The sequence below is a fragment of the Psammomys obesus genome, unplaced genomic scaffold (assembly GCF_907164565.1).
Source record: "Psammomys obesus unplaced genomic scaffold, mPsaObe1.curated_primary_1811, whole genome shotgun sequence".
Lineage (NCBI taxonomy): Eukaryota > Metazoa > Chordata > Mammalia > Rodentia > Muridae > Psammomys > Psammomys obesus.
In genome coordinates, this window is record NW_026590905.1 from 3,322,989 (window position 1) to 3,348,840 (window position 25,852).

At 46.9% G+C, this 25,852-nt stretch overlaps 1 protein-coding gene across 2 annotated transcripts in view; it reads right to left on the reverse strand.

The window, feature by feature from the left end:
* Window positions 1-25,852, reverse strand: part of Prmt8 (protein arginine methyltransferase 8) — an 83,275-nt gene that overhangs the window by 29,390 nt on the left and 28,033 nt on the right. For both annotated transcript variants that reach the window (XM_055609462.1, XM_055609463.1), the window contains 3 exons: window positions 20,226-20,411; window positions 13,126-13,281; window positions 9,860-9,923 (listed from right to left, as the gene is read on the reverse strand). In XM_055609462.1, the coding sequence (XP_055465437.1) occupies window positions 9,860-9,923; window positions 13,126-13,281; window positions 20,226-20,411 (406 nt within the window). The remainder of the gene's footprint in view (window positions 1-9,859; window positions 9,924-13,125; window positions 13,282-20,225; window positions 20,412-25,852) is intronic.

Sequence of the window (25,852 nt, forward strand, 5' to 3'; positions counted from 1 at the left end):
AGCCCATGACTAAAATAGTTGCCTATTTTAGCTCCTGTTTCTAATACCTAGCAGAGTACTTGACTCTCCACAAACATTCTAAACTTCTTATGTGGAAAGGTAGATGACCAAACAATTAAAAAACAACAACAAAAAAACCCCTGAAGATCTACAAACCAGTCCTAGGTCTATGAGGAAAACATTATCAGCATTTGGAAAAGCAGCTTGAAGAGTGATTTCACAGGTATTCACTTAACCATCCTCCAAGAGACAATGTGGCTGCTTTCACATGCCTACTAAGAAAACTGGAGTTTAGAAGAGTCAGTCAAGTTATAGAGACAAAACCTGGCCCACTGAGTCACCTGAGAAACTCACACAGCCTCAGTGAGGCTCCCTTCCCTACCTCCCGAATGAGGACCACCGTTTCCAGGTGATCCCATCACCTGGGATCATTGTGCACATCCAGCAAGTACATGAAAGGCAGAAAGGACAGAAGCTGAAGAAGGGAAGGACTGTCCTGTCCTTCTCAAGGCTGCTCATGTAAGCCATGGAAGGAAAGACAGAGCAATGGCAGGCAGCTAGGCTTGGCCAGAACTACCATCTTGGCATCAACCCATACCTTGCCTCTGTGCCCTGTGTTCTCCAGGGCCCAGGTATGCAATAAATCTCTCTCACAGAATCAGAGCCTGCACACTACAGGGCGCTGGTAACAGAGTAAAGAAACCATCAGTTTTTATCTTTACCCAACACACTCCATTACAAGTGGCGTAGGTGGGCCTTGGTGTACTGCATACGGCAAAATGGTACTCTCTCCTGGTCCAAATCCCTATTCAGCTGAGAACTGGGAAGTTGAGATTCCACCCCTCCCCCAGGGCATGCTTCCTGTCCTAAACAGCTTTGGATCCCTGCAGGATTTGGGGAACCAGTCTGCTAAACTGGGGCTCCAAAGACCTATTGACCTTGGCCAGAGGTGTTTTCTAACGGAGACAGCACCCACCATGTATCTTACTTGAAGTTTTGGCTGTATTAAATACTCTCTCCGACAAAGCCATCTGAGGACTCCTACCCACCCCAAGCCATCCATGAACACTGAAAAGCACTGGCTGGCTCTAATCTGCTTAACACTGAACACAACTGGCCAAGGGCAGATGACTCTGCAGGCCTGGCCCTCATGGATATTAAGAAAGAAATTACACTGCACAGAATGCCTTCTGCTAGGCTCAAGTGCCCAGAATATCACCCCCCCCCCCAGGGCTTATTCTTACCCTCTAACCAGACCAGAAGCCTACAAGGGACAGAAAAAAAAATGTCCCTCACTTCAGGGGATTTACACAGAGGGCCCTCCACCGTAGGCTTTGCATCCACAGATTGGACCACCCAGGAATCAAGAAGAACTGAAAAGTAGGTGGTTGTCTGTGCTGAGCTGTGTTTGTTGTCTTTATTCCCTAGGAGGCATCGGCTAACAACTATTTACATAGTGTTTCCATGGCGTTAGATGTTCTAAGGAATGTGGAGAGGATTTAAAATATGTAGAGGGTAGGCACAGGTAACATTCAAAATCCACATACATACTTACATACATACATACATACTATGCCACTTTATTAAAGGGACTTGAGCACGATTGGTTCCTGCTATCCTCAGGGGGTCCCCGGAACCAATCCTACATGGGCATTGAGGAACAACTGTACATTAGTTCCCCTATATAAAATGCTTGTCCTGTTCCTTCAACATGGCTGGCCTCTGCTCTCTCTCTCTCAAGCCTCTGCCTCAAGGCCCTTTCTTTAAAACAGTGTTCCTTTACCACCAGTGCTTGTTGATACTTAACATGGAAGGGATCATGGAAGGGAAGCAGGAACACAGGGAGAGCGGGGATGTGGCTAGGGGGCGGGTGGAGAGTTGAGAAAGAAAGAAGCACTAACCTATCTATCTGCTAATGCAATAGATATGCATGATGACTAGGTTGTAAACCTTTCCCCTGCAGCTGACTGGGGACAGGCGACCACTCGGGCAGAGTTAAGAGAGGCTGTCTGAAGCAGGCCCCTGAGCTGCTCCCACACACCTGCATGACTGTCCATGCTTATGTACACAGGAACACGTGTCCCCCCCCCAACTTCCTCACTTGTTCTCTCTAAGCACATTCACGACCTCTAACTACACAGTAGTCTGTGTTCCCTGCTTTTGTGACCACGCATCTTTGTGAGGCTAGAAGCTTCGTGACAGCAATGATTTTTGTTTTCCTAGTCACATGGTTAACTCCTTTAATACCTATCACGGGGCCTGGCATATGGGACGATAATGTTTGAAGGGATGAATCAATAAAATTACTAATGGATCGTTTCTCTGCAGTTAGGAAAAGGAGAGGCAATTGCCTGAAGCTATTGGTACAGGTTCATTCAAAACAGTTTTACGTGATTAATCTCATTTCTTCTTTTGACAGCATTATTTGTCAAGCTAATAAATGAGGTGATAATACTAAGAATGGCTAACAGATACTGGCTTCTGCCTGCCCACCAGCGCTGTTCTCTTTCATACAGTGGTGTGCTAGAGACATTTGACTGGATCTCCAAGGAATAAAAATGGGGTCCTTAGAATTTGACAGTATGGGTGGTGGAAACGCATAAGGACCAATTCCCAGGCACTGAAGTGACTGCACCTTTTCCTCAGGTCTGTTGTTTATGGCTTTACAGGGTCTCGTATAGAGCTGCTATGGGCTTTGTCAGCTTTATAGCAGTAACTGCTTGGTGACACCATGAGGTCTGAATCGCCATTACATGTTCCCATTTCACAGAAGAAACTGAGGCTCACACAGTGACTCATCTTAGATGCCTAGCTGCACTCTCCCAGATGGATGTGAGTCAGAAATAGCTCATGCGGTGTCCCAACATGGGGAAAGGTAAGTATCAACTCAATGGCATTCAAATGGAGTCAACAGCAAGTTATCATGCAGGCTCATAACCAGTCTCATATTCCATTCCAGAGTTGATCACTATGGAGATGACTGTAGCTATCCTGCAAAAACTTCCATGTTTCCTATGGGATGCCACCAAACATGCAGCTAGCATGCTGTGGGGGCCAGGACCCCAGGGAAGGGATGAATGAGAATCTTGCTGGTTTGTAGTGGAGACTAAATTGAACAACTCAGACGTTTAAATGAATGGAAAGTATGTCTCTCAGTAAGCCTTCCACCTAACCGAGCATCCAGTAGGTAGGAGACATCCAGTAGGTAGGAGACAATTCCTGGCAGCAGCCTGTGAGGAGCCCCCCTCACACACACACACACACACACACACACACACACACACACACACACACACACACAGCCATTGATCACCAGCTGGTAACCATTTGACACAGACTCTGCCAAAGTGCCAGTGGGAACTACAGAGCACAGTCTGTCTGACCCAGAAGAAAGGGGCTCAGCCAAGGCCCAGTGACGCACAGCCAGGGAAAAAGTAGGATAAATAGCCTGAGGATGTGGGGGAAGGGAACTCTTGGCTTGTGTGGTCCAAGAGAAAAGAAACAGAACTTTAGGAGGACAACAGGGAGGTAGAATCCACCTCAGTGGACCACTTTTCGATGACCAGCAGCAGCCCAGGTGCCCGACAGGGGGGTCTTGTCAATAGAATCATCCCAAGATTGCACACGCGCCGAACTCAGAACTGACTCACAGTTACAGCAGGATCAGCTCTGTACCTTATCAATTTGAAAACCACACAGCTAACATTTGCTGAGTACCTGATATATGCAAAGTCAGGTACTTGACATTTGACCTGCCTCATTGTTCCTCTCTTAACAACCCTTTACTGTGCCTCAATATACCCACTCTACAAAGCAGTTAGCTCTGTGGTGTGAAATGATGCAGGAAAGTCCTCACAGTTAGATTGCAGAGACCCTTGTATCCACTGCCACAGTGTTGTACCAGCTATCCTAAGATCTCTTCCATCTGTGACAAGTATCTTAGGCACATGCCCAAGGTGAAGAAAACAGAGAGGTACCTTCGGTTTTATGGAGAGTAAACGGATTATTCTTTTGTTACTGTTTTTTTTTTTTTTAAATTATTATTTGTTTGTTTTTGTTCACAGAATTATCCCTGCCCTGAGGTCAATCTTCACAAATGAGGGAATTTTCAGAAGTGCTTCTTCAGCCACACAGTTTCTGTGGTGAAGGAGATAATAATTCGCTAGCGTTTAAGTCAGAGGATAGTGACATGAGCCACGTGTGGATGGAGACACGTGAAGGTGGCCTATCTGTGCCAGTGGCTTCCTGTAGGTGTGTCTCCATGTGAATAAGCCCACCCCAGGAGCCCCGCAGAAGTGGTGCGGGAGCAGGTATTTTGTGTGAGTGTTGTTATTTATGGCCTACCGCCCACACTGCTGACACTCATACAACGGGTGGCGGCGGCATGTCTAACTCATCTCCATGGAAGCACTCATGCAGTCAAGCTGTCCTCTGTAGAGGACGCACGCCAAGGCTGAGTAAGCTGATGTAGGGGGCATGGCCTGCTGCGATGCCACCAGCCCCGCCTACATGTTCTAGAAAAGAAAGAAAAGCAATGAAGGCCACTGGGCCCAGGTTCGCTTGTTGGTGCCGTGTATATGCGGCATAACCCTGAGACATAGGGACGGTGACAATGTACTTTTGGTGACAGCAGTCTAGCTTTCATAGACCTTTGCTTTAGTTAAGCATTAGACCAAACAGAACCAAGCATGAGCCATAAAAATCCAGAGCATGAAATGGATGAGCTGGGGCTGAGCAAAGTACATGTCCGTGATGCTGGGGAAGGGGGAGGTAGAGACGTTGCAGGGCTCAGCATGGACTGCGGAAGCCTGATTTGGGAGACAGTGACCCAGCCTGGCCAGCCTGGCCATCCAACACTGAGCTGGAGAGGACGATATTCCTCAGAGGACTCTACTGGGTGAGACAGTGGTGCCCTACAGCGGAAGAGGGCCCTTTAAGGTGGAGGAGGAGGGTGAGAGTGGGGAAGAAGTACAAGGAGCTGGATTTAAGATGCTTTCAGGGACCCAATCAGGGATGACTAGAGTATCAAAATAAGTAGTGATAGCCAGGTAGAACCCACTAAGTACAATATGGGTGCACAGTAAAAGTGTTAATAGAAAATAAATAATTATAAAAAGACATGATAACAAGATGATAGATGAAGGACAGATAGATGATAGAAATGATCATAGATGGCTGATAGATTATAGCCATAGACAGCAAAAATAATATATACAGAAATAATAGATAGATACAGATGGTAGATGAAAGATACATGGTAGAGTTATATGATGTATAGATGATACATGATAAAGATGATAGATAGATAGATAGATAGATAGATAGATAGATAGATAGATAGATAGGCAGATAGACAGATAGATAGGGAGATAGATACAACAAACGGGGAATGGAATGTTTACAGGATTTCAAAGTATCTCCCCAAGAACTAACTTGCTCCAAATATGTTGTGACAATATTAAGAACAATAATCAATTCAACCAGCAGCAAAAAAAAAAAAAAAAAAAAAAAAAAAAAAAAAAAAAAAAAAAAAAGAAGAAAAAAAAAAAAAAAAAAAAAAAAAAAAAAAAAAAAGGAGGGGGGAATACAGGGGGAAAGGCAGTTCCCAGAGGTTGGGAGTTACCGTACAAGGAAGTCTACAGAGGGCTAATTTAGTCAAAGTGGAAGGCTCCTGGAGCCAAGGAATGAGCCAGTATCCCTGACAGCAAATCTGAGTCTGCTTCTGTCTAACCTCACCCCGTTCCCACTTCCAGGACTGTGGGTGCTGAGAGAGCTCCACATCCACACACAGAGTGCAGGACCAAGAGTTCAGGCTAGTGTTCTGCCCTGACCTTCCTTGGCCCTCACTGCCCCCTGCCTTACTTTCCACATCCATTAACTGGGAGGAATCACTTGCCTATTTCAGAAGAATGAAGAAGGGATGGGGGAGGGGGAGGACAAGAGAATGGCAGGCTGCATCACCCTTATACAGAAAGAGTGGACTGGCTTCCTTTCTCCATACTCAGCAGGTAGACAAGACACTTGTCCTCCCTCTGTCCAGGTCAACCGCTTTTCAGAAGAGACTTGTCCCCATCCCTGCTCAGGGAGCTAAGAGATGCTAGACACCAAGCCAGAGGTCAGAGGTCCCAATGTCTAAACGACATTTGCCCTGCTCAGTCTGAGGTCATTGCTAATGGCTATGACACTTACTGCTCATACAGTGCCCCAGCCTTGGCCCCGTTGCCAACATCTCCCTTCCCTTCGCTCTGCTTCCTTATAGAAGGAAGATTCTTTAAGGAAGAATCTAGATTCCGCCACAACTTGAAAATGGCTGATGTTTCCCCAAATGCCCATGTGTCAAAGGCTTGGTCCCCAGGGTGGCATTAATGTAATGTCCTTTAAGTGGACAGCCTTAGGTCACTGGAGGCATCAGCTACTTCTCTTGGACCTCTGGGTTCTTGCAAAATGAGTGTCTCAAAAGGAGGGAGGCTGGCCCCATGCGTCCTTCCCTTCTGCTTCCTCATTCTTATTTTTAACCTCTAAAATTGAACTACAAACATCTTCATAAATAGTTGGTCTCCATATTTCATAGCAGAAACATAAGCTGACAGAAACAGACTGTGTCATCAATTTGTTATCATTGTTTTCTGGATGCTCTCTCACTCTGCCTTGTCTTCTCATCAAAGCCAGGCAACCTTCAGTGCCTCACATAGGAACCAGTGAGTGTAGAAAAGAAAAACGCCACAGAACAATGAGGGCTGGGCTCTCTGCACAGCGGGGTCCACAGCTCTCTAAGAGAAAAGCACACTTCCCAGCAGCCCTCACTACCCAAGCAAGCCCTCCAAAGAGCACCCCAGCCTTTCTTCTCTCCCTTCCCTCCCTCTGTATCTTCTCTGCCTAAAACAGCATTCACATCATGGAGCAAATAGAAACAACAAACTAGAGGCCTTGGGCCACCAACCACCTCCATCTAGATGGCCCCCTTACTATGTCTAAACTGTCCCTACTCCATGACAAAGGTCACTGTCTTCCTATAATCCGCAGCTAGTCCTTCAAGGTTGATGTCTCACACAGCTCTTCCTGTATTCCTGTTGAATCACACACATATTCCCAGCTCCTTTCCCTTCCTTGATCCCTATAGCCTCCATAGCTACTATTCCATTTTTTCCACTGCCTGTTACTGGAAAAAAAATAGTTCTGTGATCCCCACATCATAGCCTCCCCTAATCCTACTCCAACTGGACTCTGGACCCTGCGACACTGAGTACTCATTGGTAATGCCTATCCCGACTGTGTGGCCAAATCCAACTGCTGCTTCTCTAGCATTATCCTGCCTCACCTCTTAGCATTCCCTGGGATGCTCTTGAATATTCACCCACCTCCCAGGTAGCATCTCCTCTGCTTCTTTGCTGGCCCTTCCTCCCCTGCAGAATGTCCAAATGATGCGTGGTCCTTCAGCCGTATCCTTGTCTTTCCTCCTAAATCGTTTGAGTAACATCACCATGTTGATGACCTCAAATGGAAGTCTCCTCCAGTGACTCCCCCTGGAGCCCTAGACACATAAATCCAAGTCTTCCCCAACATACCCACTTGGATACCCAAGGTGGGCCACCTCAAGCCCATCACCGGCAAAATGAGCTCTTGGTTTCCCTCTCACTCCTGCTGCCCCTGTGAGCCCTCTGCTTGCAGACAGCCTCCTTCGGTGTGGTCTGTTGCTCCCCACACGGTCTCTCCAGCTCAGCAGCAGCATTTGGCCTCTGCTTCTGAGGCTATGACAGAGCTCATCTCTCTCCACCTCTGCGGCTTCCTCTCACGCCACACACCTCTCTCTGGAGCCTCTGCAATATGTGTTTGTGTTACTTGTGTCTGCATCCCATCCCAATGTGTCCACCATCAGCAAGACTCCTCCTCTGCTTAAAGACCCTCCAACATGATCTCCTGGCCCGCAGAAAGAAATCCAGCCATGTCTGAGCTGGATCACTCTGCCTCCCTCTCTCTTCCCTTCCCTCTCCATGTTGTGACCATGGGCCTTTTTGTTCCCTGAGCATGGCCAGTTCAATCCTGCACAAAGTTCTTCTCCTCTGAACTTGGTAGTTTGGGTCGAGCATGGCCTCAAATGTTTATGTGCAGGATCCTTGATTTCTGAGTATGACAGTGTTAGGACATGGGGCCCAGCAGAATGTCAGGTGATGGGAACAGACTACCAACAAATGGATTAGTACTATTCTCAAGGGAAGTATCAGTCATGCTGAGAACAGACCTCTTTGCCCTCCCACATTTCCACTGTGAGTTGAAACATTACAAGTCCCTTACCAGGTACAGCCAGCCACTCTGGGACTTCCAAGCATTCAGAATGGTGAGCCAAATTAAACATCTTTCCTTTATAAATTTCCCAGTCTCAGATATTCTGTTATAGCCACAGAAAACAGACAGTTGGTCAGCCTGTTTCCTAGCATGCCCTACAAACTTGAACTTGAATGTGCTGCCTCAGAGGGCAGATAGCCTAACATGAGTGGCAGGTCCCCAGAGACCCTACCACCCAAATGATCAGAAGAGCATTGTTACCGTGTGCTTTTTCTCTGACCGGTCACTGCTCTCTTTAGCATGTGTAATTCTGCTCCCCACTGGAAGCAGACTCAGCAAGGTCAGGGACCTCAGCTCTCCTATTCCTTGCCCTGTCCCCAGAGCCAGGCTCATGGTGACACATGGAGAAGCTTGTGGAACGAATAATGCTCCCATCTTTAGTGGAGTCTGCAGCAACTGGGTCAAGCAGCAAACAGCACAGGTGGCGGGCTGAAGCCACACTGAAGTAGGCCTGTGACCTACTTCAAAGTAGTGTGTCGTGAAAGCAGTCCTGGTCTCTCAGGTCAGCCCCTTAGGGACATTTCGCACCCTATGGGAGGGCAGAAGAATTCTGGGATCCATCAGGGCTCTGTCCTTGGTCTTTCAGGATAGGAAGCTTAGGCTAGCCAACTCCTCATTACCCAGGCTCCCAGCCTCTTATTCCACCCTGCTTCCAGGCCTGCCAAGGATCCCAAACTACTTTTCTCAGAAATGCCCATCCCTCCATGATCCTAATTTCTTGACCTTGCCCCAGATGCTGCACCCCAGTACCATAACCCCCCTGCCCCTGCCAGCCTGGCCTCTGTTCCAACCCACTCCTCACAATGTGGCTCCTGATCTACCTGCCGCTCCCCTCCTCCACCTGCACCCAGCACCAGGTACGCTCCTATAATGGCGAGCACACTGTAGCTCAGCGCTGAGCATGGGGCCTGGCAACTGTCATCAGTCCTGCTGGTGGAGAAAAATTGCAAGGAGGTGGCCTGGTCAGGGACTATTGCAGGTCTGAAGATGGGTCACTGAGAGAGGAGGCTGGGAATGACACAGGTCATGGGAAGGGAAGGGAACACGTCTCTCCTTGTAAACAGAGTCTAGCCTAAGCAAAGCCTCACTCCCCAGCACAATCTAATGGACAACAAAGCTGTCAATACCCAGGTTTGTGGCAGACATTCTGGACAAAATCCCTGGTACAGGTGACAGAGGAGGATGAAGGGGAGTGTGGAGAGCACAGAAGAAAAAGAACATCAACTGCCACTTTACAGACTTGCCAGCCTACAGCTGGCTCCAGCAGAAGGCATGATGGCCGGAACTCAGTCACAGACAAGGCTAGCTCAGGTGGGACAGGTGTAACCTGACTAGCATGACAGGGGCTTGCCACACTCCAGGAACAGGTTCTGTGAGCTGGAGTTTCAGTGTAAGGTGTACCTCCTGCAAACCACATGGTCTGTGCTCGCCCCTCCTGTGCCCACCAGTGCTGCCTGAACTGGAGAGCGCAAGCCACTAACCCACCAATGTGGAAAGGCTCAGAGGTGGGCCTTACCATTGTCCAGGTGGTTGGCCTTAATGATCTTCTCTGAGTAGTCAGAAATGCTGGAACATTCGATCTAGAAAGGACACAGAACAAAAGAGACAGGGATTTTAAAAAGTACAGCTGCCTGCTACACTCTGAGCCTTTCAAGTCCCCAAAGATCCATGTGTTGAAAGCTAGGAAAAATTCCAGTACCTGGCATTCCTGGGAAACAATGGCATTTAGTAAGAGGAAGTTAGGTAATTGTAGACATGTCTTTGAGTGGGAATATGGAGACCTCAGTTTCTCCTCTTCTTCCTCTCTTTGCTTTCTGGCCTCCATGAGAGAAGTGGCTTTGCTTCACCAAATGATCCTACAACGATATGCTGCCTCACCACAGGCCTGGAGCAACAGGGCCAATGACCATGTACCAAGAACTCTAAAACTGAGTCAAAATAAACCTCTCTACCTTTTAAGTTGATTATCTCAGGTATATTTGCCACAGTACTGGCAATCTGACACAACACCCAGAACCAACTGAATAGATGGAAAAGTTGATGTCCAGAGAGACGCATGGTCTTGGCCACAGCCACACAATAAATATGTGGTAGCTACAAAACTAAAATCTGGCCCTCTGATTTTAGTGGCTGGTGTCATGTTACAAAATTGACCACTTTGCCTAGAGACCTAAATCCAGCTGTGGAGACCCTATGTCTATGCTGGAGACTAAGGAGTAGTAGCTGACTGTTCTCACCACACTTCAGAGAGAGGGATGGGAAAAGGGAGGACAGACTAAGGTCCTGAGGAGGGGTGGAGGCAGGGCTAAGCCTCCCTCTACACCCCATCACTAAGGCCTGCCTGGGTAAAGTGGGCACATTCTTGGACAGGAAGTTCAGGACAGTTCTCTGGGCTGGTCCTAAGGTTCCCCTCTACTAAGGCAGGCACGCAGGCACACACACACACACACACACACACACACACACACACACACACACAAGCTAACTCTGAACAGTGAGCAGATTTGGACAAGTGTTCCCTAAAGGTCCTTGTGTTGACAGATCAGCCCTCAGACTGTTGGTGCTGCTGGCACTGATGAAAGCTTTATGAGGTGGAACTTGGTTGGGAGGAACTTAGGTCATTAGATTCCTGTCCTTGGGTGTGACATTAGGATTATATGCCCTTCATCTTCTTATTTCCTCTTTTGTTTCCCACCAGAAGTGAAGCCTTCCTTCATCAATTGCTCTCATCACAGTCTCAAACCAAGGAACCAACTGACCATGAATTAGAACCTTTGAAACTGTGAACCAAACAAAACCTTCCATCTTTTGAAATTGATTGCCTCCAGCCTGGAGAGATGGCTCAGAAGTTAAGAACACTGGCTGTTCTTCCAAAGGTCCTGAGTTCAATTCCCAGCAACTGCATGGTGGCTCACTACCATTTATAATGAGATCTGGTGACCTCTTCTGGCACACAGACACACATGTAGGCAGAATGTTGCAGAAATAATAGATAGATAGATAGATAGATAGATAGATAGATAGATAGATAGATAGATAGATAGATCTGATTCTTAAAACAGTTTAAAAAAAAAGAAATCGATTTTCTCAGTTATTTTCCTACAGTAACTAAAGCTGACTCACACAACCCTGCTGTGAACTCTTCTTTTTGACAGAATCTATTCCCTTCTGCATAGAAGTCTTTTCAGGGTCCCAGAATCTCTCAGAAAGGACAAAAGTATTTGAGAAATAAATTTATCATCAACTGAGAGCAGGACTTCATGAGAATGGTTGGAGTCCAAGACCCATCCCAGGGGCTTAGGCTGTGTTGTCAGAGGAGCAGAGGAGCATTTCTCAAGACCTTTCTGCTGCTTTGTCTGGCTCTCTGACAAAGAGCTGGGGATAAGGCCCTGGGGCTCAGGAAGAGTCAGCTCTCTTGAGAGATTGCTGCAAAGGGTCACTGAGGGTTAACCTGATGGTCTCTGCCAATGTCTACCTTTGGGACAGGAAATAAGTAAGTGATATATAAGTGATAACTAAGGGGACGGGTGCCACTGGCTGTGCCCTGAATGGACTGACCCTTCCTCGGTTGGCAGGCCCTTGGCTTCCAGGTTCCATTCCCTGTGGGTGGGCTTCCTGTCTTCTTCGTGCTACCCTGGTACCCCATGCACACATGGCTCCTGATGCTAGCATCGAAGAACACATTAGCATCTTCAGACAGACAGCTGGTCACATCCTAACTGCCTCCCAGGCCTCTTGCAACAGGCTGCGGCCCCTTTAAGGTAGTTGGATGACTGACAGTGAGCTGAGTCCAGGGATATCATGCGTGGAGACCACCTACCCTGGGGAACCAACTGGCTAGACTGTGGTCCTCTTCTTTACTCTTGGACATCACCCTTTCCTCCTCCTCCTCTGTTTCTAGTCTCACTGCTCACTTCATTCTTTACTTTCTACTTCATTTTCTTTCTTCTAGCTTTCCTCCAGGTCTCTCTAGCTTCGGTTTCTCACCTCAAATCCACCTAATCCTGTGTTTTTTTTTTACAGCTAATCCCTGACCATGGCTTCCAATGTTCCCCACAACATCCCTCCCTCCTCAGAGGAGTGGACTGTGGACAGAGGAGGAGCCTGGAACAGGAGCAACTGAAATGAGCTATTGGGAAAGAAACAGGTTAAACCTGGCAGGGCCAGAGCCAGTTATGGCAGACAGACTATGACAAGTCAGCACTGGGAATTACCAAGCAGAGCCCTGGCAGAAACTGAGCTGTATCCCTTGATGACACAGGTACCAGGGACAGTGTGTTGCTGTCCCCTGCTGAGCCTCACTGAGGCTGGCACTAACTTGGCTCTCAGCCATACAAGGGACAATATAGGGTCACCAGATGGACTAAAAGTCACTGGGATTCATGGCACTGGGGTTCCATGCTGATGAGGAGGTTTGAGAGAAGCAAGCCTGAAACAAGGAAGGCTTGTAGCAGTGATGGTCCTGGTGTTGCTGTTGATAGTGATGATGGTGATGATGATGAGAGTGATGGTGGTGATGATGACAGTTGTGATTGTATTGGAACTGTACTGTGATTGATTTTCTTTGATCCTCTAGTAAGAGAGATGGACTAAGGCTGGGGAGGTGGCTTGGTGGTACAGCACTTCCCTAACATGCACAAGGCTCCAGGTTCCATCCCAGCATACCACAAAAATAGAAAATGAGGTGGCGGGCCAGGATGGGTCTTTGTAGAAAGGTCCTGAGAAAGCCAGCGGCAGGGGCAACTCTGCAGAAGCCAACACAAAAGAGGGTGACATGCTTACCCCAAACACCTTCTTGGCCCCTGCTTTGGCAGCAAACATGGAGAGGATCCCTGTGCCACTCCCAACATCCAGCACCACTTTGTCCTTGAACACATGCTTATTATGGTACATGGAGTTCCGGTACGTGAGTGTCCTCACCTCATCCTTCAGCATTTCCTGCAGGGAAAGAAAGACAAAGATGCAGTAAAGGGGCTCAGGGCATTCGGGAACACATCTGGGTCGCTGGAGCACATCTGGATAATAGGCAACTGAGTCATCCCAGCAACGTCTTCTGGAACTACTGACGTTGCTGGGCAGTTAATGAGGATACTGTGGTATGCACAGGTCACCTGCCTCATGCCAAACGAAGCAGGTTTCAAGTCCGCTTGAAAGACAGCTGACAATTACAAGAAAAGACGTTCATGTCCAAACCTGCTCAGGCCTGCCTAAAACCACGGGGAAGATCAGCATAGCACAGCACAAGAGATCCAAGAAGGAATCGTTAAACTCATGTCCTCCTTAAGCTTTCATCAACTCCGTTGGCTGACAGCCTTTCACATCTGAGAAACTTAGTGTCTTGGGTCTTTTTATTTGTAGCAATTTTAGTGCATAGGATCCAACAACATTGTGGTTTCAATTTGTATTTCTTGTATGATTCCTGGTATAAATCACTTTTTCCCTGGTTCTCTCTCTCTCTCTCTCCTTCTCACTTGTTCTCACTTTCTCACTCTTGCTCTCTCTCTTCCTCCCTTCCTCCTTCTTAAATAGTCTAGGTTAGTGTTATTAATTTAATGTTAATTTAATTTGTCTTTGAAAACTAACTTTTGAGTGACATACAGCAAACTTATTGCCATAGTATGTTGGATAGGGAAATTAAAAATTTTTCCTCTAAAACTCGAGAATAAGCCCAGAACGATATCTTCTTCGCACTTATTCAGAATGATGCTTGAAATCTCAGCTAGAGCAGTAAGGAGAGAGGAAATATAAAAAGGAACAAAAATAAGAAAGGAAAAAGTCAAACTATCCCCATCTGTGGAAGCCATGATCCTCTTACTGAAAGATGGTAAAAACTACAAAAATCTTTTCCCTGACAAACACGTTCAGAGTGTAAAATCAATGTACAAAAATAGGTAGCTTTTTTAGACAGCAATCATGAATATGAAATGCAAAAAACAATATCATTCACAATAGCCTTAAGAAAAAAGTATGTAAGGAAGAACTTGACCATGGACGTAAATGACATCTGCAATGGAATCTACAAAATACTGGGAAGAAATCCAGGGAAACACCCAGAAAATAAAAATATTCTCATGGGATAACAACTGTGAACGTGGCCACATTAAAGTAACCAACAAATTTAATACAACTCCCATTAAAATCCCCATGACAATCAAAAAACCAGAAAAACAAAAACCTAAAAGTCCCTGTAACAGCACAAAAATAAATCCAGAATGCAGAGTAATCTTGAGCAAAAGAGACAATGCTGAAGGGATCACATAGCTTATCTTACGCTACACCAAAGAGCCACAGCGACCAAAACAGCACTGTGCTAGTACAAAACCCAACACGCTGACCAAAGGAATAGAACAGAGAACCCAGAAATCCATGACGCTCTGTAAAGTGAGAAAAGAGATGTTGGCGAAAAGATAGCTCTTTCAACAAACAGTGCTAGGAAAACTGGATATTCGCATGTAGACGAATGTAACTTGATCCCTATCTCTCACCCCGTACAAAATCTAACCTAAAATGGATCAAAGATCTTAATGTGTAAGACCTGAAACTTTGAAAAGAACACTTCAAGGCTTAGGCACAGGCGAAGACTTGCTAGCGGGGCTTCCGGAATGCGGGAATGGCAGCTAAACTTGACAAATGAGATCGCATGAAATTAAAAAGCTTCTCAGAGCAAAGGAAGCAGTAGAGTGAGAGGAAGTTCTTGCCAGCTATACATCTGGCAGGAGATTAATATTCAGAATATATAAATAGCTATGAAAATGAAAGCCAAGAGTACAAATAATCCAATCAATAAATGGGCAAATGAACTGAACAGACACTTCTCAAAGAAGAAAGACAAAATGTCCAACGAATTTAAGGCAAAAGAAAGAAAACCAACATTCTTAGCAATCAGGGAAATGCGTATTAAAATCCTCACCAGTCTGAATGACTATTGTCAGGAAAACAAGAAACAAAACAAACAATGCTGGTGAGGGTGGGGAGGAAAGCTGGTGAGAATGGAAAGCAATGCTGTCACTACAGTCATCAGTACTGAGATGTCTCCAAAACCTGCAAGTAAAACTGACATAGGATCCTGCCACCCAATTCCTGAGCATATGCCTACACAATGGAGCACTACTAGCGCAAAAACAAGAAGAAAGCACATCGCAGGAGGGAAACTGGAAGGAATCAGAGGTCACCATGTTAAGCACAATAAGCCAGACCGAATAAGAAAGACATGCATACTTTCCCTCATAGGCAGAACCCAGTCGTCTATAGAGACGTGGAAGAAGAAAAGGGGAGGTTTGGAGAGATCAAGGTGGGCACAAAAGTGGGTGGCTGGGATAAATGAGATCAAAACGAACAACACTCACTGTGAAAATGTCACGGTGAAATCAGTTACTTTATATAGTTACTGTGCACTGCCAAATTCAAAACTTTGGGCTTTTATGGTTTCCGCTATCACTGAGATATCGCTTCTGTTTCGGCAATGGGCTCTCATGTGTGCCGTTTGTTTTCTTTGACTTGAGTTTGTGTTCTATTTTTCTCTGCTTTTGTGAGGTGAAAGCTTTGATCTTGGTTCTTGTTTTTTTTTTTTTTTTTTTTTGTAAGATTTGTACCTAATAGAAGCATTTAAAGCTATAAATTTCCTGCTCAAATCAGTGATTCTCAATCTTCCTAATGCTGTAACCCTTCAATATACAGTTCTTCGTGTTGTGGTGACCCCTAACAGTAAGTTATTTTATTGCTACTTCATAACTGTACTTTTGCCTCTGTTATGAATAAGACTGTAAATATCTGAGATGCGGGATATCTGACACACAACCCCCAAAGGGGTCATGACCTACAGGCTAAGAATCATTGTAAATACTACTTAAACTGCACCCCACACATTTTGATGGGTCGGTCTTTTACAGTCATGTAATCTGGAATGCTTTCCAATTTCACTTGTGTTTTCTTTTCTGTATGTGGATTGTAAAGAATAATAGTTTAATCTCTGACCACTTGAGGGCTTTTTGCATAAATTGTGTTAGGTTTTTTATTTTGTTTGTTTCTGTTCTGGGGTTGACTCTATGGCCTCACACAGGTTAGATAACCACCAACGCTGGCTTTTTCTACTCCCTTTCTTTCCTACCCTTTATTATGAGGCAAGGTCTTACCAGCTTGTGCAGGTTGACCTGGAATTCACTGTAGCCCAGGCTGGCCTTGAACTTTTGACCCTCTTTCCTGGGCCTCAGGAGTAGCTATGTTAGGTGTGAGCCTCCAGGTCTGGCTCTAATTTACTTTCATGAGTAGTCGCTGTGATTTCTGTCTTTTGCTGTTGATTGAGATTTGTTGAGTGATGGCACGTTCAGGTCTTGAGGGTTTCCAAAGACTGCTGTGTTGAAGGTTGGACCCTAGACAGTGGTACTAGTGAAGACAGTAGAACCTTTAAAAGGTGGAGCCTAGTAGAAGGAAGTTGGGTCAACAAGGGTGTCTCTAGAAGGGACAATTTGGGACTTTTATCCCTTCCTAGTTCTTCATTTCCTGGCCATTCTGAGGCCAGCATCTGTCCCTTCATGCACTCTTACCAGGACTACTACCTCCTTGAGAGCCCAGATTCTTAGATTACACACTTACAAACCACAGCCTCTAAAATCTGAGCTTTTTCCTTCTAAGTTGACTTTCTTGGGCATTTTGTCACAGTAATGTAAAGCGAATAAATCCTGCACAGGATGTATCTCAACGACTATTTTCACGTGTACTTGAAATGCGTACATCTCCCGTAGCTTAGGGATACAATTCTCCACAAGTAACAAACTAGGTCAGATGGTTTGTGGGTTGAAAACTACGGATATCCTCATTAGCTTTTAAATATATTTCTGTTCTCAATTAGCAAGTGTCAAAGTATTTGACTATGATTGGCCCTGTGTCCTCTTGTCTATTTAGTCCTGCTGGTCTCTACCCATCCTCTAAGAGCTCTGTGCACAGGTACTGTAGCGATGTACCCCCTTGGCTAGGCTGTACAGTTTTGCCTGTGTTTCTTTCTCCTGTGTTTTTATTTACATTAGATCAGAGAAAAATACGCTCTTGAGATGTGGAAGGCAAAAGGAATCAAGAAACACTCTGAAGCTCAGCTGCCACATCCTCTGCTGCCCCAAGGTTGGCGGCTCCAGTGCCATCAAGTCAGGCTTTACTTGGACCGAGTTCCTTTCTGGCTTTTACTTTGAGTTGAAACCTCCCTCTGCAGGAGACCCCCTAAACCCCAGTGTCTCAAGTGTGCAAGGTCCCATCCCCAGAACAGGCAAGAGTACTCTAGACATGCTCAACGAACCAGAAGACAGCAGAGTAGAGCATATGGCCATGCACACAGGTGCTGAAGCCTCAACCCCTGCCTTCACACCACTGTTGCTAAGCTCTCTGATCCAGTCCTGCACCGTGTGTCCTCTACCTCAGCTTCAGTGTGCAAAACAGTACCATGAGTGCACCTACTTTCTAGAGCTGATGTGATGATTAAGTAAATGCAGAAAGTTTCACAAAAGTGTCAGGGATAGGCTAATGGGGTAAAGTTGGATTCCCCAAAACTGCCTATTATAGAACCTGTGGAAGGCATTTAGCACACAAGTACTGGCCAGCTGTCAGGCCTCATAGGCAGGGACTCTCTTTCAGGCTGCTGTCCCAGACCCACCGCTGACCAGCAAACAGATGCTGAGATTCCTGCTGGCTCTTACGGACCTGGAAGATGCCCTCCCCTTTGAAGGCCTCAGTACCAATTCTGGGTTCTGTTGGAAGGTCATGGTTATCTTCCCCTGGACACTCCCTGAGTCCTCTTTAAGTGAAATCATGGATGGAAAGAACCTAAAGGTCCAGGATCATCTCTTTCAGAGAGGGTCTCTCTCTCTCTCTCTCTCTCTCTCTCTCTCTCTCTCTCTCTCTCGCACACACACACAAACACACACAGTTTTGAATTAGATATGAACTCTCAGTTACTGGTCTAGCATCGTGCCTGTCTGCTTCCTGCCATGATGACCATGGATTAACCCTCTGAAACTCTAAAGTCTCCAGTTAAATGCCTTCTTTTAAAAGTTGCCTTGGCCATGGTGGCTCTTGACAGCAGTAGCATAGTAAACTAAGACAGCACGTGTCAGCGGAAGCGGGAACCAGAGCTACAGGCTCTAAGAGTCTGCCACATAGGTGTGCCCTTTCTCTGGGATGGAGGAGTCTCTTCTGCACAGAATCTACATAGCCCTAGCTTGTGTTATTGCTGGATGGGAAATCCAGCAAAGGATGATGCAAAAGAACAGCAGCATTCCTGAGTAGACATCTCCCTTTCTGGGACCAGGACCCTTGGAAAAGAGGACTGATCCTCGTCCTCCCTACAAGCCCAGACTCACCACAGAGAACCTCCAACCTCCTTAGACTGGGCAACACTAAGCCCCTGATCTTAAAAAAAGGGGAGAGGGCAGAGAGTCCTCCTCCTCTACTCTCTGCCTCTGTGAGTTCTGCCAAGGATCTAGCAGAAGCAACTGAGACCACTCAACCCACAAGATTTCTGTGGGGGTCAGGAAGCAGGGAGGAAAGAAACACTCCAAAAGGCATGTGACAGGACAGTTAGGCATGAAATCCCTGAGCCCAAATGGAAAGGTTGATTTTCTAGCTGTCTTCACTAGCTTCTAGTCTTATGCAAAACTACGATTAGGACAAGGGTTGGGCCGGTTTAACGCCCTGGATCACCTGTGAACACAATAGCAGCAGCAGTATAGGGTTAAGCTGAGGAGCAGATGAGCCAATGATGCAAAATGCTTGGAACGACACCCAGAACACAATAAGCATATCACAACTAAAAACCGCTGACTACTCATGTTAGAAACCTCCCCAGCAGCAGCCTGGCAGACCTTCCAGCACCATTTCATCGCCAGGGAGCCACAGGAGCTGGTTTGCAGAGACATCGTCACAGCCAGGGAGCCAGAGCCAGTAAGCATTCGCTCCCTCCGAGGTACTTCCCTCACTCTGTTTAGGGATGATGGGCAAGCCTTCCTCATAGGGTTCTTAAGAGGATCAAGCAGAAATGATACATATGACGTGCCTAGAATTGTGCCCAGCACTTGGCAAGCAGCAGGCAATGCTAACTGCATTGGGGTCAGTTAGACAATGGTAGGGAATTACACAATGAGGTGTGGCATGGGGCTGGGTTCTGTACCCACAAAAGCCCAGAGGCTTGCTTCTGTCCTGGGGCTGATGCAAGGTTTCCCTCTTGGGAAGGGGCCTGGGCATTCACCTGAGGACTTCCAAAGATGGAATCAGAGTATCAGAGGGGTTCCTGTCTGCAATGTCCCACTCTTAGCCCTTGGACAAATGATTAGGCATCACAACCTCCAGGAGAGACGAGATCAGCCTCAGCGCATTGGCTCTGAGCATTGCAACTCTTTGCCAGTAGCAGTGACGTGCAGGCTACCCAGGGTGTCTGGGACTGGTGGTTAGAGATGGACACAGGACCGGAAGGTGAAAACAAAGAACCCCAAAGCGCTCCTTGGTCACTCCCCTCCCCCTCCATTTCTTGCCGTTCATTTGTTTTGAATAGAAGTTCACTTTGTAGTCCGGTCTGACCAGGAATCCACTAGGTGTCCTGGGCTGGTTTCAAACTCTCAGCAGTTCTCTGACCTCACCTTAAATTCTCAAGGGCTGGGATTATAGACAGAATACACAAACACCCACCTCTACCTACTCACCTGTTCCAGGCCCTGCCTTAGCCATGACTGTTCCAAAGGCAACTACATGATAGAGAGAGGGTCAGGGTTTAGGGGTCTCAGAAGGGGTCACTTTGAGGAAGTACGAAGTTGGACATACGTGCTTTGCCACCCCTGAAAACAAGAATGAAATGGCCGGGCTACACCTGTCCCACTTGCTTGCCCCCAGCCTGGATGTGTTACCTCGTGGATCCCAAAGTGAGCATACGAGTCGAAATAGTAATCTCTCGATGTCATCTCCTCAGGATTCAGCAGCTTGGACATCTTGCCCCGTCCTGGGCAGCTGGGCTGTGTGGACACGTGGTGGACACATTGCACAGGCTTGGCTGGGACAATAGGCTGAGGGGGCTGAGGGGGGGCACTGCTCACCTAAAGGGAGAGAGAGGGCCCAAATTAGTCCTGCTTTGGAGCTTTCCGTTCTTCTCCCCCTTCCCTCTCCCACCAGCCCAGCACTGATTGGCAGTGGCTTCCTGACCGCGTGACTGACAGCAGGCGACTGATGCTCCAAACAGACCCTGATTGACCTCAGCTCCAGCTCTTACAAACTGAGTCATCGAAACTGATATAGGCCTCAGTTTCCATATCTGTCAAGTTAGGAAAACAGTATCTTCCTTTAGTGGGTCCAGAAGAAAACACTCAACAAAGGGAGGTATGGACACGTGGGGAAGGTAGAAGGTTGCATTGGCTCTCAAATAGCAGGGGTTTTGGTTTGGCTTATTCATGAAGGGCTCACATGTTTAAGGCTTGCTCTGCATTGTCATGAGGTGGGAGGCAGAGGTAGAGTGGCCAGGTCACTGGGAACATGCCCATGAAAGTCATTAACCTCATTGTCTCATGGGGAGCTGATTAGTCCTCAAGAGGATCTTTATGAATAACCTCTTTCTCTCTCTCTCTCTCTCTCTCTCTCCCTCTCTCTCTCTCTCCCTCTTCCTCTCCCCCTCCTTTTCTTTTCCTCTTTCTCTCTCTCTTTGTAACCAGGCTGGCCTCAAACTCAGAGATCTGTGTAGTGAGAATGTTCGTTTCTTTAAAAACCCAGTTGTGTGAATATGTTTTTGTTTTAATCCCAGATGTGGGATATGGGGCTGCTTCAGATTGTCCACAGCTGTAGGCTATGATTGTCTCATGCTCTAGGAGAGGCGTGGTTTCTGCCAGCTGCAGATGGTTAACATTTGAAATCCTGGGGCACTCTTGAGAGGGTATAAATGGGAGCATCATGAGAGGTCCAGTGTCGGCTGCTGCTCCACAGTTGCTGTTGTTGTGGTGTGTCAAGTGTTTGTGAGCAAAGAGATGAGAAGAAGAAATTGGATGTCCTGACAAGGAAGATTGGACTTGCCCCAAGGAACTCAATGCCCCTAATCAGCAGGAAGTAGTCTAATAAGATAGATGCCCTCTTTCCCCTTCTAACCTTCTTTCTCTCTTACCTAGTGTTGGAGGTTGGAAGGGATAGGGGTGGAGTAGGGTGGAAAGCATGTAGAGCAAAAGAACCCAGTGAAGTAGCCCTAAAGAAGAATGCCTACAGTCTGCCTGCCTCTGCCTCCCAAATGCTCGGGTTAAAGGCGTGAGTCACCACCAACCGCTGTGCTCTTTTTCAAACATGTGTGTTTCTGCTGTCAAGAGGCTTTCATCAGAGCAGAAGACAACATCATGCCCTTGAACCTTCAGAACCATAAGCAAAAGAAATCTTTTTCTTTGTAAATTACCCAGCCTTGAGTGTTTTATTACAGTAGTGGAAAATGACTACTACATTAGTTATACAATGTCAGGCAACGTTATTAACCACTCCAGTCTGTGCCAAAATTCCCCACCACCAAAAGGAGAATAAAGCTTAGGAAATGAAGCCCCTGGGCATCTCTTACCCACAATATCTCACTAACTTACGCTCAGACCTGCTGTCCTCAAATATGGGTCTCTTGTGTTCGGCTATGCTAGGGCTGTTCTCTCAGCCCCTGGATTCTGATTCTCATTTTACCTTGAATGAGCCCCACATTGGCTTACCTCTTGCCTGGACACTGCCAACCACTGCTTCTCTGGGTCTCCATCCTGACAGCTAGCCCAGCCCTAAGCCCCTACTGCAGCTAACTTGGCCTTCATTCCTCAGGCTGAGGTGGGGCACAGGGAGTGAGGGGAAGATGGAGGCCAGAGGTCATCCAAATGATGCACAGTAATGCCAGAGGATTGCCTGTCTCTAGAATGTGTAGACCTCGATGCTGGGCCCAGAAAAGTCCTCAAAGCGAGGCACACATTAAAAACTATGGAGACCAACAGCCAAGTGGGTTTCTCCAAAGGCTGGTTTTCTTCAGCTGGGAATTGGGGCTCCAGGATGCACTCCTAACTCCTGGCTGTGTGACCTTGGGAAGTTATATGTCACCATGACTTCTCTGTTCCCCCCCTTGATAAATACAGAGCCTAATGAAACCTTGCAAGGAGCTGGCAAGATAGCTCAGTGAATAAAGGGCTTTTAGGGCAAGCGTGAGCTCAGTCCCTATTGTACATTACATTTAATGAATGTGAAAATGTAGGCATAATCCTAGCACCAGGAGGTGGAAACAAGAGAATTCCTGAGCCTACTGGCCAGAGAGTGTAGCCTAATAGATGAGCCCCAGCACCCAGTGGGAAACCCTGCCTCAAAAACAAGGCAGATGGCTCCTGAGGAATGACTCTGACCTCCAAACATATGTACACACATATATACATAAAATGCATATATGAGAGAGAGAGAGAGAGAGAGAGAGAGAGAGAGAGGAGAGAGAGAGAGAGAGAACCTCTCTGAAAGAATAGCCAAGGTACCAAAATCACTTTCTCTTAGCACTGGATGTCAGCATGGTGAATACACAATAAGGGGCTCATTATTATTGCTAATAGCATTACTACCATCTGAAACACATGCACACACATCCCTGCACTGTCTTAATTTGCCCCTCCATGCACTGAATCAGCTTAGACTTACAGTCTAGGGGAAAGGTGGCCCCTGGGATAGAGCAGAGGGTGAAATACAAGCAACACTATCCCTCTCTCCCACCTCAGGCATAGCCTCAAGACTGCCCTGTGCCTGAGGCTAGACAGGACTGAGCAGCGTGGAGCCAGGGGTGATGTCCCATTCTCCTGGTGCCTCTGGGCTGCTGCCTCTGGGAAATAGCAGACTTCCCAGTTTAGCAAGCCAGGCCTTCGGGTCAAGGAGAGGCCAGGCTGGCTGGCAAGCGGGGCTGCCTCATCATAATGCGGCAGGTGTGGCCACCCTCTGCTTGGGATGTTGGTCACGGTCTCTGGGAGGCTAAAAATAGATGGTGTCAAAGGCACACTCCCGTGCAGGCTGCAGTCACCTCCACAGCTAAAGACTGCTGTGCACACAGTTGACCCCAGTATTGACTCCATTTAAATACATTAAGGAGGCTGGTCCAGGCGCTTGAGTGTCAAGGTCATAGGGTTCCTAGTGCCCTTCAGCTATCATTCAATTCTGAGTCCCAGGATTTGTTTTCCTCGGAACTCCCTGGCTTTCTATCAACAGTCAACTTGTGAGGTAACTTCCACATGTCACACATTGCATGAGGCGATGGGATGGATGATTTGGCCAAGGACAAGGGAAGGGCGTTGGATTAAATAGCCACGAGTCATGAGGACAAAGGGGCTATCGTGGCTCGTGCTTAGTCCCAAAGGTCACTCATCAGCCCAGCTCAGCCTTTTGCAAAGGACCCTTGTACTCTGCCCCGAGACTGGCAACTATGCCCCTCTCATGGTAGCCTTGAGTTCACAAGCATTAAACTACATGAGGGCTGCTTTGAATTTGAGAGACAGCTGCCAAACACCTGCTGCTGTGAGGCACTGTGTAGAAGAAACAGTCCTGAGGGGAGGAGTCCCCCAGAGATTCTGCTTTCTAGACTCTGAGACCTTTAGAAACCTCAGCAGAAGCGTCAAGAAAGCACACTCTACAAAAAAGGCCTAAACACAAAAGAGGTGAATTCCCTTCAACTGGGAGTCAAGAAATCCTAGCTGAGTGGGCCATGCCATGATCAGGGAGCTTTGTTGACAGGTTTTTGAAAGGTCCAGGTGACAGGAGTGAATCTTAAGAGGAAGGGATGGTTTGAGCAGAAAGGATAGGGGGGCGGGAAGGTGGTGAACTGCTAAGAGAGCCAAAAAGGTCATGATCGGGCTCGGAGGTTTGAACTAAACCCGGAAGACAATGGAGAGCTGTTTTCAGGGCCCCATGTTTGAGTACTGCTGAATGTGAACAGAGAGTGCAAGAGGGGGGCAAGGAAGAAAAAGGTGTCCATGCAGGAATTTAGGAGGCTATTTTCAAAGTCCAGTCGAGAAATAATGAGTGTCTGAACCCCTGGGGTGTTGGAGGGGCTGCCTGCCAGCACAGTACAGAAATAGAACCTATAGGGGTTGGCAACCGGCAGAACATGGGGGAGGAGACAGAGCCAGAAGCCGAGATGCTGTCCACATTTCAAGCCTGGATGAGTAGGAAAATAGTGGTGACATTAACAGAAATAAGCAAGTCAGCAGGAAGAGCAGGCTGGGGTGGGGGAAATAATGAATCTCAATTTGGATATGTGGAGTTTGAAATGCCATCGAGCCATACAAGAAAAGATGTCAACCAAGCGGATATGAAGGCAGTCCTAGTCAATAAACACCTTCTACAAGACTGAAAGGCACACCCTAACATATGCGGCGAGGAAAGGTTAATGCGTGCTTACATGCTTACGGAGAGGGCTCTAGCAAGCCAGTGAAAAACAGGTAAACATCTTTAATGGGGTAAAGAGGCTTCTCATCTGTTCATGTGCAAATAAAGACCAACGGCAAATTACCACACGGTGTAAATGTTGGGCGTTCAAAGTAGAATAAAACCTCATCTTATCCCCCAAAATGATCAATCTCTGCATTTGCAAGATTTGAAGGGATAGGGGAGGGGACTGAAGGAAGGAGAAGAGGTACTTTTGTTCATGTCTTGTGGAAATGTAATTAAGTCCAAGACTTTTTAGAAAGCGGTCTGGTAAAAATTCATTAAACGCATTAAAAAGCACAAATCTTTTAACCCACAATTGCTTTCTTGAAATTTAAGCATCAGGAGAGAGCCGTTTATCATACTAAGTATGTAGCTCTCTGAATTTCATGGTAACCAAAGCAGGAGTCAATAGATACTTCGCAAAACAGAACTGATTACAATTTATGGCAAGCATCTTGCCCTAGAATGCTGTGTAGCCCCTAAAAAAAAAAAAAAAAAAAAAAAAAAAACTGTAGGAAAAGTGTTTAGTGTTTAAGACCACAAGCATGTGAGCACAATACATGGTTGGTTGAGGAGGAAACACAGGAGAACAGACTGTGTGGCTGTATCTTAATTAAAACCTGTTCATGCTGGTGCATGGAGAGAGGACACTGAGGGAAGGCACTAGAACTGGCAGCAACTGTCACTGGGTACTGGGTCGTGAATAATTAATTCTTTCTGGTGCCGCTTTTGCAAATAGCAAAAGCTAATATTACAGATGACTATGAAGTGCAATTCCAGACCCATAGAGGAAAACTGAGGCTGGGAGTCTGTCTTGCAAGCCATTGGAAGGACTGGGTGAAGTAAGGGCTTGCATGGGAGAGACCACAGGGAGGCTTAGGAGAAAAGCCATAGTCACCACCATTTGAGGACCCGAGTGGTCTCCGGGGACCCAAGGAGACAAGCATGGAAACAGGGAGGCAATGGAGAGAGAAGATGTGTCTTCAGTCTGCTCTTGTTCTGGAGACATGTGACCCAAGCAGTGACTTCAAGGAGGGGACTCTAAAGCAAAGCCTTCTTTCCTGCAGCCTGGCAGGGCCCTCATCTA